The sequence below is a fragment of the Euleptes europaea genome, chromosome 6 (assembly GCF_029931775.1).
Source record: "Euleptes europaea isolate rEulEur1 chromosome 6, rEulEur1.hap1, whole genome shotgun sequence".
NCBI lineage: Eukaryota > Metazoa > Chordata > Lepidosauria > Squamata > Sphaerodactylidae > Euleptes > Euleptes europaea.
Genome location: NC_079317.1, coordinates 108,474,250 through 108,488,988, shown reverse-complemented (window position 1 = coordinate 108,488,988; position 14,739 = coordinate 108,474,250). Strand labels below are relative to the sequence as shown.

Below are 14,739 nucleotides of genomic sequence, written 5' to 3'. Positions count from 1 at the left end.
TCATCAATACTAATAAATGAATGTATTGAGAGTACTGGATTAAGTGCAGTAAACCACTGCCACTTACAGAGACATAACCGTACAAGACACAGAGCTAACCTCTGCTGAACAGTGCAATATAACACCAGATACTGTATATTGTAAATCAGGGATGGGCAGGATATAGCATGTGATGCGCTGATAACCACCTGCTAGGTGTTGGGCATCTTGAAAAGAAAAAAAAGCTGGACTATAAAGATCTTGGACTAATCCAGAATGGCACGTTTTATATGCATGCTCAAGGTAATTTAAAATGGATTAGTTATGCCTTAAGAGACACTGAGTGCGCACTGATGCACTGTAAGTTTCGGACATATCAGCTGAAAAAGAGGTGGTGGTGGATTTAAAATAGCCAAGGTAGACCGTGCAAAACTGAGACCCGCCCACCTTGTTATAAAGGATCCGGAAACAGTTCAGTCCTCCAATCTCTGTACATTTTGGCTGCAATGCTAATTGTTGAATAAAATGGTACTTACTTCTGAATATACCTGCTTAAGACTGCTCCTTTCACTTCTCAATGGGGGACTGGTCAGCTACCCCATTTAATAAAGGCTAAATCATGAGTGGGGAAGACAGTGCTCAGAAGAATCTTTCCTGATAGGTGTTAAAGGAGGCAGTTACATTGCTCGTGGTTAATGTATGCCACACATGCAGCAAAAATGCAGCACTAGTCTTAGAGAGAGAAGATATCTTCAGAGCTGTTAAAAGATCTTGAGAAGCTGATAAAATAGTACAAAGTCCAAATGACTGGGGGGAAATACTTTTCCAAAGGTAATGGATTTGATTTCAATGAAGATGTGGTGACTTGGAAAGCCACATATCTCCTAAACTATCTCTCAGTGAAAAAAAAAAGTTTTCAGCAAACAATTACTTTTTAGTGGCAGCCTCATTTTAAAATCTTCCCTTTCATCCCAGTACTATGAGCTGACTTGGAGAAAGGAGTTGATCTCCATTGATACAGGTTTAATGAGATGTTATTTACCAAGTGGTATTTATTTCCATACCATGAAAGCTTCAGCTGCCCATCAAAGAAACGGGCAGGAGGGGAGTTGTACTACACCTTCTGGAGTGAGAGAGAAACTATTCCCTAACTAAACCTTCAACTTCCTAAGAAGGCCTAACCCAGATTTATGAGGCAGCTCCTCTGTAATACACAAATACTCTGCAGAGCAACAGTGACACCCAGAGGCTGCCACGGACACAAGCAATTGTCTTTTCTGCATGAAACCTTTAGCTAAAAACGATACCAAGAATTGAATAAAACAACATCTCTACTATTTAATCCCCTTAACCTTTCCTATTTTATGAGCATTTGCAGCCCAAATCTAACCTTGCCTACTCAAAAATAAGACCCATTTATTTCAAAGGGACTGATTTTCAGCCAGGTAAGTATATTCAGGGTTCAATGTCACACTGACATCTAATCATACAATCTCTTAAAGCATCAAAGATGAGGGGGAAATTGCTCTAAATGAAGGCCTGTGCCATATCACTATTGTAGCACTTACCCACCTTGGGTTTTCTGGAGAAAGGTGGGCTATAAATGTTGTAAAATATAACAAATGTGTGTGCTTTAAGTGCCGCCAAGTCGCTTCCGACTCATGGCAACCCTATGAATCAATATCCTCCAAAAGGTTCTATCTTTGACAGCTTTGCTCAGGTCTTGCAAATTGAGGACTGTGGCTTCCTTTATTGAGTCGATCCATCTCTTGTTGGGTCTTCCTCTTTTCCTGCTGCCCTCAACTTTTCCTAGCATGACTGTCTTTTCTAGTGACTCTTGCCTTCTCATAACGTGACCAAAATACAATAGCCTCAGTTTAGTCATTTTAGCTTCTAGGGTCAGTTCAGGCTTGATTTGATCGATAACCCACTGATTTGTTTTTTTGGCAGTCCATGGTATCCACAACACTCTCCTCCAACACCACATTTCAAAGGAGTCTACTTTCTTCCTGTCAGCTTTCTTCATTGTCCAGCTTTCACACCCATACATACCAATAGGGAATACGACGGCATGAATTAACCTAATCTTGGTGGCCAGTGACACATCCTTACAGTTCAGAATCTTTTCTAGTTCCTTCATGGCTGCCCTTCCCAGTCTCAATCTCCTTGTGATTTCTTGGCTGTAGTCTCCTTTTTGGATGGTGATCGAGCCAAGGAATATAAAGTCTTCAACAATTTCAATATAAAATATAACAAATAACAGGTTCTATTTTTTAAGCTGCAAGACTGTCCCTTCCCTTACTGACTCACATTTCCCCCCAGTTCTTTAGTTTTCTATTTTGCTAATTGCTTGTTGTGCATTTCCCCCCAGTTCTGTGCCTAATGTTATACTATTTAGACCACAAGAAGACCTCTGTACCTTTTAAGAATGGAAAGGGAAACAGCATTCCATCAAGAGTGCTTTTCAAATCTGAATGCAGCAATGACAGGAAATCTTCACTGCCCCCTCACTAGCTCTTACAGACACAAAAGACCTGTCATAGTCTTGACATGGCACCTTTAGATTTGCTGTAATGTACATGGACAGCAAAGAGCAACACACCTGTTTCCCTCATCCCTGACATATTGATGAAATATTGCACTTGGATTGCTCGATCTTGGCTTGTGTTGATATATAAAGTGGGTTGTATACAAGGTCCTAACAGCCATAAACACACAAATACATGCAAACCCTGAAGAGCAGGAACCCAGTTTGGGAACCAAAGATAATGAGGAGTAGCTTGAAAATTAGGATCAAATGAACCACGTTCCTAATAATAAAAGGTCCTTGCTTTCTGTTTTGTAGTTTCCCAGCAACTACAAATCTCATAAAGACAAGTTTAGCTTTCCCCATATAAACTCTTGCTCTTATCATCTAACCTGTGGATATTTCTCCCCTCAGAGATTTTTACCAGAACCAAGAAAGTAAGAAAGAAAAAAAGGAACAGAGCCTTTTGATATTCTGAGACCAAGCGGGAATAAATGAGCTTTCACTTGCCTTTGCTCTGCAGGTCCTAAGGCCCATTGTCATGCACATACCAAACAACATCAGTTAGCAAATACCCTCTCAGGCACATTCCATTGGATTTTTATGACGGCCTAATTTTTATGACGACATTCTTAGAGCCACCTTCTTGACATCAGAGATCCAAAGTAGCAAAAGCCATAGGTTAAGCACATGGGGAAGGTGGCATGAGGCAAGAAAAAAGATGCAAGATGTGTGTGTATCAGGAACTCACAGGTTGAAACATTCTCCTTGATAGTCCATGACAGGTTTAATTTCCATAGTACACCCATTAAAGTGATGGATGGTGGCATTCAGCTCTTGCCAGGTCTGTTTATGGCTTCCTGCTGCGGTACAAAGCATGTTATTTAGTGGTTCTTATTTATGAGATTGTTTCTGCAGCAACTGGGCACCTGCCCAGGTTGGCAGGGAGGGTGCTAGTGCAGGGAGAGGAAAAATGGTTTGAGTTATGATCATTTAGCTGCATGCCTCAGAATGTAAACAGACATCCCCCCCCCCATTAAAGGCACATTTTTACCCTTCTGCACATATCTCAAAACCGCAGCACCAAGGGTACCTGCAAAGATCTCTCTCTCACTTTGGGATGCTGACGCAGTAGCTTGGGCAGTTGTCATGGCCATCAGGGCAAAGGCTTCTTTTTAGGACAAATCTAAAACCACTGAGTTATTTATTTAGAAAAAAAATTATGCTGCCTCTCCAGGGAACCTACTCAAGGAGGCATACAAAATGTAACACAATAAAAACAAAAGTTATTGATTAACAGGCAGCATTAAAAACCCAGCTACTGCATAAAAACATAGGCCAAAGAGCAGACCACTGAGCAGCTTAAAATAACTTTTCAGACTAAAAAAACCAAAAAAGCACACTGAAATGGTGTTAAAAGATCAACCCCTTAAATAAAAGCTTGGATTTTGGACTGGAACCTAAAAGAAACAACATAGGTGCTGGGCAAGGGGAAAGGTACTCCATAAGTGAGGTGGCACTATCAAAAAAGCCCTGTCCTTGGTTGCCACCTGCCTCACCTCTGAAGGTGGGGGCAAAGAGAGTAGGGCTTATGAGGCAGATCTTAACTGGCAGTCTGGACAATATGGGAGGAGGAGGTAGTACTTCATTTCCATGGGTTCCATTGGAATTTCCAGTGGATTCCATTGGAAATTCATCCAGCACAATACTGGGTTTTCAAGAGTGTCTGAGAGACTGATATTTCCTGACAGAGCAATCCTTAGTGAAGTTAAAGTGTTCTAGGCCCATTGACTTCAATGGATTTGTAAAGGTGTAACTCTGCACAGGATTGTGCTGTAAGAATCTGAGAGCCAATATGCTATAGTGGTTAAGAGTTCTGGCCTACTAAAGAAACCTAACAGTGCATTCCTGAGGGGAGGTGAACCGAGGCAGCCGGGACCGCGCAGCAAAGAAGCCTCTTCAGAGGCTTCCCGGCCACCACGGAGGGGAAAAAATGCCTTTCCCCCAAAATAAAAACATAGGGGAAAGTGGGCCTGCACCACCGAAAAAGGAGGTGCAGGACCGCCGTTATCCCAGGAGGCATTCTCGGGGCAAAAGGGGTTTGGAAGGCAGCTCCGCCCCCCGGAATGCCCCGGGAACACCTCCCAGGGATGCTGCCATGGGGACTTGCGCCGCTCTGCCATCGTGGTCCAGGGGTGCTGCTGTAAGTGCCCCGATGCCGGTGTCTGTGCCAGTTTGCACAGCACAAATGGCACGGATGCTGGCACAGGGGTCCTGCCGGCTCCTAAGAGTATTCAGCCCCCCCTTCAGCAATGCACTGTAAGTTCAAATCCTCACTGTGCCATGACATTCACTCGGTTACCTTAGGGGCAGGGCCATGGCTTAGTAGCAGAACATCTCCTTAGCATGCAGAAGGCCCCGGGCTCCATTCTAGTTGAAAGGACAAGCGACAGGCGCTATGAAAGACCTTCGCCAGAGACTTCTGCCAGCCCAAGGAGACAATGCTGACCTCGATGAACAAATGGTTGGGTTCAGTATAATGATCTAAAACCATATGCCTACTGCAGGGTTGATGATTTAAAACTACATGCCAAACATGTGTTGGTCCCCAGGCCTTCTTCAGTGGTCTGGTGACAACATATTAGGCACGCGTACACAGAGATTAAACAAATAGAATTGTATATCAGCCTGGGTATGTCTTATCAAAGGTGTTCCAAATGGACTTTATACCTACGGAATTAGTTTGTCAAGAAACGGGTCCCGCGACCACCCGGCCCCTCCCGTGATATTCCTGACCGTTTGAAATCCGTTGACGCTCCCGCCTTTGAAAGGCGGGTCCCTCCTCGCTCGCCGTAGCTGGCTGCTCAGAGCGACGGCGTGGCGCGGCTCGCGCGTCTTGTTCCCATAGCAACGCCGGGGCGTTTGGAGGGCTTCGGGGCCAGGCCGCAGCGCCCCCCCCCCAGCCAACGGTGTGTGTGTGGGGGGAGTGTTCCCCACATCTTGCTTCCCAGGCGGAGGAGGGGGCTGAGGCGGGCCCCGCGGCGCCTTCCGTGGGCAACCGGGGGGGGGGGGGGCGCCTGTCGCAGCGCCGGACGGCGCTGCGACAGGCGCCCCCCCCCGGTTGCCCACGGAAGGCGCCGCGGGGCCCGCCTCAGCCCCCTCCTCTCCACCGGCGGCGGGTGGTGGTGGTTTAGGGGGGGGGGGGGCTTCGGTGCCGTGTGGAGTCCCAGCGGCCCAGAGCGGCCCGTTCCCCCCCCCCCGGGGGGGGGAGCCCGCTCGCTGTCGGCTGGAGATCCGTGGTCCTAGCGGGAGGTCTCCAGCCACCACCTGGGGGTGGGGGGTGGGGGGTGGGGGGGCTGGCAACCCTACCTGTAGGCCACGAAACCGCGTGCTGACGTTTCCATAGTTACCTGTTTTAGGTATTTGTGCTCTGCTTTTCTCCCCAATAGAAGAAACAGCTTACGGCTTTGTTCTGTGTCGCCCGGTGAGACAGCAAGGTAGACTTCCCCTGACTGTGGAAGATCCACTGATTTTGCAATTTGTAATAACCTCTTTTCCTTTCTGTAAATGTATTGAAATGTATTAGGACAGCTTGTTGCTGGGCAGGGTATCTCTGTGTCTGTGTGCTAGTAATTGGGGCAAGAGTCATGATATAATGAATTATAATGAATATAAAACAAACAGAGGGGATAGATATTATATATATCTATATCTATAATCTATATATATATAATCTATATATTATATATATCTATCCCCTCTGTATAACATATAGATATTAATTTGATAGAGGAGGGGAGAGGGGAAGTCAGAAAAGTCAACACTGATTAGGCTGATTAGTTTGAAATTGTTTTATTTTATGTAACTCTGAAGATGATAATATTGAAATTGAATGTGACTTAATAAGAAAATAAAAAAAAATCTTTTTTTTTTAAAAAAGTCACGGAGGGTTACAATCAACCATAACAAGAACTGGGTGAAACTGTTACTATACTGCCGCCTCTCTGTCTGTATTACAATAAGATATGCCCTGAATATTGATGGCTGACATATCTTGAATTTGGATAAATATCCCTTCCTCAGTATGATCGGGACTCAGAGATTTCTGCCCATTAGGGCGTCTGGGTCGCAGCTGCCAGAATAAACTGTTTTCTTGAAATAACGGTTCGGGTCTCTATTTCCCCCATGAACCCCTGTTTACCGCTACGCTACACCAGAAAGCTTCCATGGCAGGGGAGGGACTCAAACCTGGACATGTCAGAGACACTTAAGTCTGATGCTCCGTGCTGGTGGCTCACAATAAGGCTGTTAATTTTGAAAGTGCCACAACCACTTTTTTTTTAAATTTCTGCTGCAAATAGACTAACGTGGCTGCTCCTCCAGGATTGGTAACCACACGTGGCTTTTCAGGCAAAAACTATCTCCCAAAGTAACTCATATCAATTAACATTCTGCAGCCTTGTGCACAGATGAAAAGAGGACCCTGGCTGTGCCCTCGTGTTTCCAAAGTAAAAACACACAAGGGAAGGCAAGTAGAGACTGAGTGTATTTATGCAATGAATTGTTAGCAATTGCATATTGATTTTCTCTTGTGTGGTACAACTAGCCTGTAGCTCTTAAGGATCAGACTACATATAGTCTGGTGAGTAGAATTCCATATGTTCTAATTTGACCTTAAAAAGTCACCAATAGGGGATACAGTGCTGGGGAATGGCAGGAGGAGGGTTTAGCTCTTGTGCTCTGCCATTTCCTCAACCGATGATTCCCCCTCTCAAGGTGCTTTAAGCCATGGTAAGGAAAAAACAACAACAGGTGTCTTTTTTTCCTCTTACTGGGACCTAAAACAGTCAGGGGACATTTTTGGTTGGGGAAACTGCACAGGTGGGACAGTTAACCCTTCCCCTCTGTGAACCCAGCCAGATCCTGCCCCCACTGGCAAATCCAGAGTTCTAATCACAGAACTCCAGTGTCACATGTAATTAGATCCTTTCTTCCGTGGCCAGAGTGACTTTCCCTTCTGTTGTACAGATAGAGGGCAACTGATTAACATAACAGGGCAACTGATTAACAGCAGTATACACACCAACAACAATTTCCTTGCAGTTTATCCTGAATATACAGCCAAGTCACACTTATTTGGGTGTAAGGTTCCTTCTATCTAGAGACAACTGCCTGGGATTTACTGAGTAAACATTATTAAGAAGATTGTGCTGAATGTTCTAGGATGTTTTATGGAGTTAAGGTGATCTGTCTTGAAATAAAAATATTTCACAGGCAATGTAGTAAATGTAACAGAAAAAAAGCTCACACCCTTCTTTTCAGCTTTGGTGAGTAATCAGCTCAATAATTTCAGTGTGATTGGATGTTAATCATAGAAGGCTATCTTCTACCACCAGCAACTGAGATATTCTATCATTTTCTGAACAACTAACATGTTCTTTATTCTCCCAGGTGCAAAGATGCTCACTCAGGTGCACAGTTGTACATCCAGCTCAGACCCCCTTCAGAGACTCTGTCATGGTGGTCCCACTCAGGTGTGTAGTCTTTGTAGCTAAGGTGGAACAAGAGTTACCTTGACCAGTTTGAAGACCTGAGTATTTTTCCACTGGCATTATTCTAGCTGTTCCAGCATATTGCATTGTAAACATGATTTCTTTTGTTAATTCTTCAGGAGCACTTAGATAACTTTTTATTCTGATGAACTAATGAACTTACACCTCACTTTTCCTTGTTCCCTCAGAAGGTGGCAGTGCCCATACGAAGGCCTCTAGTCTCCACCCTGAGGAAAACCAAGGAGAGGAGTACTTTCTGGGGCATTGAAGTAGTTGAGGCTGTCTGCTGGCATCGATGGTGTCTGGGAAAAGAATTCATCAAACATTTAACTTTGAAAAACATTTGTCTGAAAACCCAGAAGCTGAGGTTCAGGTGGGTAGGCCATGAAAAAGGCAAGAGGGCCTGTGCTTTCTCCATGCTGCAGCAGCTTCTTTCTACTGGGGTAGTGACCACTGCCAGTGCTTGTTTGAATCTTCTTACTCAGCCCAGTTTTATTTTGCAAAATACTGATGAAATAAGGTGCTGTTCACTTGAAACTGTAGCTGTGTGGAATTTACACAAATGCATGCAAGTTCAATTCACACCCTGCCCAAACATTCAAACACTGCGTAGCCCTGATCCTGTGTGTGCTTTACTCACAAATTGTTTCAATGGAACTCTTTCGTAGGATTGCTGCTGGGCAGAGTGATGCTATGGTCTTGGCTCTGCCAATAGCTGCTAACATGGGAGTACTGCACTGTGAGTAAGACAGCATGGTTTGAATGTTAAATCCAGGTTCAAATCCCCACTCAGCCATGACAAGCCTAACCTGTCTCATAGAGTTTTTGTTGGGGTGTAATGGAAGTGGGGGGGAAGCTATGCATCCCACCCTGAGGTCCTTGGAGCAGACGAGGTTCAAGAGGTAGTTAATGTGTCTTTGAGGGAGGGGAGGTTGTCCCAGCCTTGAAACAGCCTGTGGTGTCCACTTCTAAATAAGCCAGGAGATAATATCTATCAACCAGTCTCAAATGTTCCATTCTTGATCAGTTGAATGGATGGTGGCTGGACAAGTTCAGACTTTCCTGAATGAAGCAGATTGTTTGGTTTTAGGCCTGTTCATGGGGCTGAAACAGCCTTGGTCGCCCTGGTGAATGACCTGTGCCAGGAGATGGACAGAGGGAGTATGACTCTGTTGCTTCTCCTGGACCTTGCAATGGCTTTCAGTTCTATCAGTCATGGTACCCTTCTGGGCTGGGATTGGGAACTGCAATTTTGCTGTGGTTCCAGTCCTGTCTGGAGGGTGGGTTTCAGAGGGTAGGTGCTGGGGGACTGCTGCTCATTCCCTTGACCTTTGGTCTGTGGGATTCCATATGTCTCCTTCCTGTCCCCTATGCTCTGGAGTGAGGTCATCTGGAGATTTGGGCTGTGTTGTCACCAATATGCAGAAGACACTCAGCTCTGTCTCATGTTTCTGGCTGATCCCAGGGAGGCTGCAGAAATCCTGAATGGGTGCTTGGTGGTAATTTTGTAGTGGATGCTGGCTAATAAGTTGAAGCTTAATCATAAGAGTTGGAAGGCACCACCAGGGTCATCTAGTCCAACCCCCTGCACAATGCAGGAAATTCACAACTACGTACCCCCCCACAGCCCCAGTGACCCCTACTCCATGCCCAGAAGATGGCCAAGATGCCCTCCCTCTCAAGATCTACCAAAGGTCACAGAATCAGCTTTGTTGACAGATGGTCATCTGGCCTCTGCTTAAAAACCTCCAGGAAAGGAGAGCTTACCATCTCCCAAGGAAGCCTGTTCCACTGAGGAACCACTCTAAGTGTTAGAAAATTCTTCCTAATGTCTAGATGGAAACTCTTTTGATTTAATTTCAACAAGTTGGTTCTGGTCCGACCTTCTGGGGCAACAGAAAACAACTCGTCACCCTCCTCTATATGACAGCCCTTCAAGTACTTGAAGATGGTTATCATATCCCCTCTGTCTTCTCCTCTTCAGGCTAAACATACCCAGCTCCTTCAACCATTCCTCATAGGACGGTCTCCAGACCCTTCACCATCTTTGTTGCCCTCCTCTGGACATGTTCCAGTTTGTCTACATCTTTCTAAAATTGTGGTTCCCCAAACTGAACACAGTACTCTAGGTGAGGTCTAACCAGAGCAGAGTAAAATGATTCCATCACTTGGCGTGATCTGGACACTACATTTCTGTTGATACAGCCCAAGATAGCATTTGCCTTTTTAGCTACCGCATTACACTGCTGACTCATGCTCAGTGTTTGGTCTACTAAGACCCCAAGATCCTTTTCGCACACACTACTGCTAAGACAAGTCTCCCTCATCCTATAATTATGCATTTGATTTTTTTTACCTAAGTGCAGAACTTGACATTTATCCTTGTTGAAGTGCATTTTATTAGTTTTAGCCCAATTCTCTAGCTTGTCAAGATCATCCTGTATTCTGGCTCTGTCTTCTACCGTATTTGCTACCCCTCCCAATTTAGTATCATCTGCAAATTTAATAAGCATCCCCTCTATTCCTTCATCCAAATCATTTATAAATATGTTGAACAACACAGGGCCCAGGACTGATCCCTGAGGCACTCCACTAGTCACTTCTCTCCAAGTGGACGGGGAACCATCCACTCTTCAAGTGGATGAGGAACCATTAACAAGCACTCTTGTTACAAATTAACAAGACAAAGGAACCATCAACAAGACAAAATGTTATGGGTGAGTAGAAGGTCTAAGCCAGGAATTAAGGTGTCACTCATACTGAACCGAGTTGCTCTCCCCTTGAAGGAACAGGTTTGTATTCAGGGTGTGTTTGTGGACCCAGGCCTACTGTTGGATAAGCAGGTGGCAGCTTGTTACCTTTTACCAGCTTTGATTGGTTAGCCAGCTACAGCCTTCTGGACATAAAAGATGTGGCCACTGTGGTGCATGCCCAGGTTACATCTAGATTAGATTCCTGCAATGCACTATATGTGGGGGCTGCCCTTGAAAAATGTTTGGAAACTTCATTTGTTTCAGAATGCTGCAGCCAAGATGAGGTCTGGAGTTGGTTGTAGCGACCATATCACTCCAGGTTTGGTCTGTCTACAGTGGCTCCCAATTTGTTTCCAGGCACAATTCAAGGTGCTGGTGTTGACCTTTAAAGCCCTATATAGTTTGAGACTAACATAACTGAAGGACTGCCTGCTCCCTTATGAGCCTATCCAACCACTGTGGTCATCTTTGGAGGCCCTCTTTCGTGTGCCCCTGCCTTCTGGGATTAGGCAGGTGAAAACCTGGGAGAGGGCCTTCTCAGTCGTGGCACCAAAACACTCAAACTCTCTCCCAGAGAAATTTGTCTCCTTTATTGCTATCTTCTGCCAGCAGATGAAGACTTTTTAAAAATTCATTTGGCATTCTCTCGGTGATTCCTCTTTCCTTAACTATATTTAAATTGTTGTTTTTATGTGTATTTCAGCTTAGGTTTTAATTAATTAATTAATTTTATTTAAAGGATTTATTAGCTGCCTTTCGACCTTATAGGAACTTAAGGAGCCTTACAATGTAAATAATACAATACCATAAAATATGTAAAACCCACTAAAATCAATAATTTAAAACTGCCAGTTGGCAGAAGGACTAATCAAATGCTGTCATGATTAAAACTATCTTCAGCTGCCTCCTAAAGATGAAGCGTGAGAGGGACAGGTGCATCTCCCTGGGGAAAGTTGTTCCATAATTGTGGGGCTGCCAAAGAACATGCCCCCTCTCTCGTGTACCTGCCAGATGAGCTTCTTTTGTCATTGGAACAGTCAAGAGGGTCTCTCCTTGTGTTCTTTGTTCCTGGGCAGGAATGTATAGGGCCATTCAGATGTAGGGCTTTAAAGGTGAACACCAGCACCTTGAATTGGGTTTGAGAGTGGATTGGAATCCACTATAGTTGCTGTAGGATTGGGGTCACATGATCCTAGTAACTGGCTCTGACTAGCAGTCTAGCTGCAGCATTCTGCACTAGCTGTGGCCTTGGAACACTCTTCAAGGATAGCCCCAAGTAGAGTGTATTGCGGTAGTCCAATCTTGATGTAACTAAGATGTGGATCACTGTGGGTAGATCAGCCTGAGCTAGGAATAGGTGCAGCTATCACACTAGCTGAATCTGGGCAAAGTATGCTGAACCACAGCATCCACGTGATTTTCTAAGGTGACAACTGTGTCAAGCAGCACTCCCAAGCTGTGAACCTGGCTTTTTGAGGGGAATATAACCCCATCCAAGACAAGGGAGATCTCAAGTTCCTGGTCTGTCTTTCTACTAACCCAAAGGCACCTCTGCTTTTCTGGATTGAGTTTCAGCTTCACCCTCATCCAGCCTCCAAGTGCTAGTTTAGAACATTAGCAGCTTCCTCAAAATTAGGTGGAAAAGAAAGGTAGAAGTGAGTATTATCCACATATTGGTGACACCACAGTCCAAACCTCCTGATGACCTCTCCCAGTGGCTTCATGTAGATATTAAATAGCATGTGGGATAAGGTTGAGCCTGAGGAATCCCACAGGCCAATGATCATGGAGCAGAGCAGGAATCTCCCAGCACCACTGTGAGAGTCCCAACCTAGCTGTGCTAACTTCGCAAAATCACTTGCTCAGACTTGGATACAGAAACAAAGGATTTATTGAATGCTTCAGATAGTACAAGACAGACACGGGTTTGAAGTTGCAAGTGAGCTAGCTTATCGGGGTTACAGAATACATTTACTACAGGGCACTGGGGTTCACACTTCTGTTGTGGGAAGTTACAAGATAGATTGGTGTAATACAAAACATCAAATGGGTCCCAGAGAGACTGTTAGGACTATCAGATCCTCAAGGCCATATTCGGCCCGAGGGAGTGCATGCAGGAAGCGCAGCAGGGGAGGGCAAGAGCGGCACCTGGGAAAGGCAGATGAGGCGCCGGGGCCCAGGAAGGCATGGGGAGGTGTGAACAGCTTTTACGAGTTCAAAGGGACAGAGATAGAAGATGCTAACAAGGGGAAGGGGAGTCAGAGACACATGTCCCTCACATTCTGCCCCCCTTAAGGCCCCCCCCCGCAAGGTCGGGGGGCCGAGGCTTATCAGGGTAGGCGCAGTGGAATTCGTGAACGAGGCGGGGGGCCGCCATGTGGGGGGCTGCTACCCATTCATCGTGTGCAGGTCCCAGATGTTTCCATCGGACAAAATAGAACAGTTTCCCTTTCTTCCATTTGGAGTCTAAAACCTTGGACACTTCTAAGTGTGTGTCCCCGCCCACTACTGTCGGAACCTCGGGTTTGGGGGGGGAATGGAATTGGGGAGCGGGTACGTAAAGTTTGAGCAGACTGATATGAAAGACGGGGTGAACGCCCCTAAGGGTTTTTGGCAGCTCCAATTCCACTGTGACTTCATTGATTACCCGGGAAATAGGGAAAGGTCCCACGTATCGGTCGTTTAGCTTTTTGCAGGGCCGGAGTGAGCGCAGGTTTTTGGTGGAGAGATAAACTTGCCCCCCCACCTTGAGCTCCCAGCCCGGGGACCGATGTTTGTCGGCCTGTTCCTTGTATTTGCGCTTGGCCCGCTCTAGGTTCTTTTGCAACCAAGGCCAAGTAGACCGAACCACTTGCACCCACTCCTGGACTTCCGGGACTGCCTCGAACTCAGGAGTGACGGGGGTGGAACCAAAAGGGCCGAATTCCGTCCCGTATACTACTTGGAAAGGGCTAAAACCAGTGGAGGAGTGAGGGGCATTGTTGTAGGCATACTCAGCAAAAGGTAGTAAGTCCACCCAATCGTCCTGGTGGTAATTGACATAACACCGGAGGTAACACTCGACCACGGCATTTACTCGTTCAGTTTGACCATCGGTTTGGGGGTGGTAAGCAGAGGAGAGTCCTTGCTCCTCCACCCCCATCAGTTTTAGGAAGGCCCGCCAGAATTTGGCGACGAACTGGACCCCCCTGTCGGAGAGGACCTTTCTGGGAATCGAGTGAAGCCTTAGGACATGTGTGATAAACAGTTTGGCCAAACCCTGGGCCGAGGGGAGTCCGGCACAGGGAACGAAGTGGACCTGTTTGGAGAAAAGGTCCGTGATCACCCATAGGACCGTCTTACCCCGGCTGGGAGGTAGATCGGTGATAAAGTCCATGGCGATCACTTCCCACGGTCGGGTGGGTGTTTCTAAGGGTTTCAGAAGCCCCGGAGGTTTTCCCATCCTCTTTTTAGCTGTGGCGCAGATGGGGCAGCTGCGCACGTACAGTTCCACATCAGTTCTTATGCTGGGCCACCAAAATTGCCGCCTCACCAGGTGCAGAGTTTTTACAAAGCCGAAATGACCCGCAAGTTTGGCCCCGTGGACTAGTCCCAAGACCTCCTTACGGAGAGGCGTTGGGACATAAAGCTTTCCACCCCGCACCCAACAGGAGTCCCGTTGTTCCATGCTGGTGGGGAGAATTTGCTGCTCCGCTTCCTGCAGAGATGCGTCTCGGAGCCTTTGCTGAAAAGCTTCCGGGATCCCTTTGAGCATGGGATTACCCGGTTGGCGGGCTTGGGACCGAATGGTGACGGCTAGACCTGAGACCTCCCCCCGTTGCTCGGGGGTGAATAGGGAGTCCACGGGACGGTCAAAGTCATTGCGGTATTGGGGGAGTCGGGACAGGGCATCAGCCAGGGCATTTTCCTTCCCGGGGACGTGCTTGAG

At 46.3% G+C, this 14,739-nt stretch overlaps 1 protein-coding gene across 1 annotated transcript in view; it reads left to right on the top strand.

Moving 5' to 3' along the window:
- The first annotated feature begins 7,965 nt into the window (after positions 1–7,965).
- CFAP65 (cilia and flagella associated protein 65) overlaps positions 7,966–14,739 on the top strand; it is a 144,682-nt gene continuing 137,908 nt past the window's right edge. The window contains exons 1-2 of the mRNA XM_056852046.1: positions 7,966–8,040; positions 8,247–8,431. Coding sequence (XP_056708024.1) covers positions 7,966–8,040; positions 8,247–8,431 — 260 coding nt within the window. The remainder of the gene's footprint in view (positions 8,041–8,246; positions 8,432–14,739) is intronic.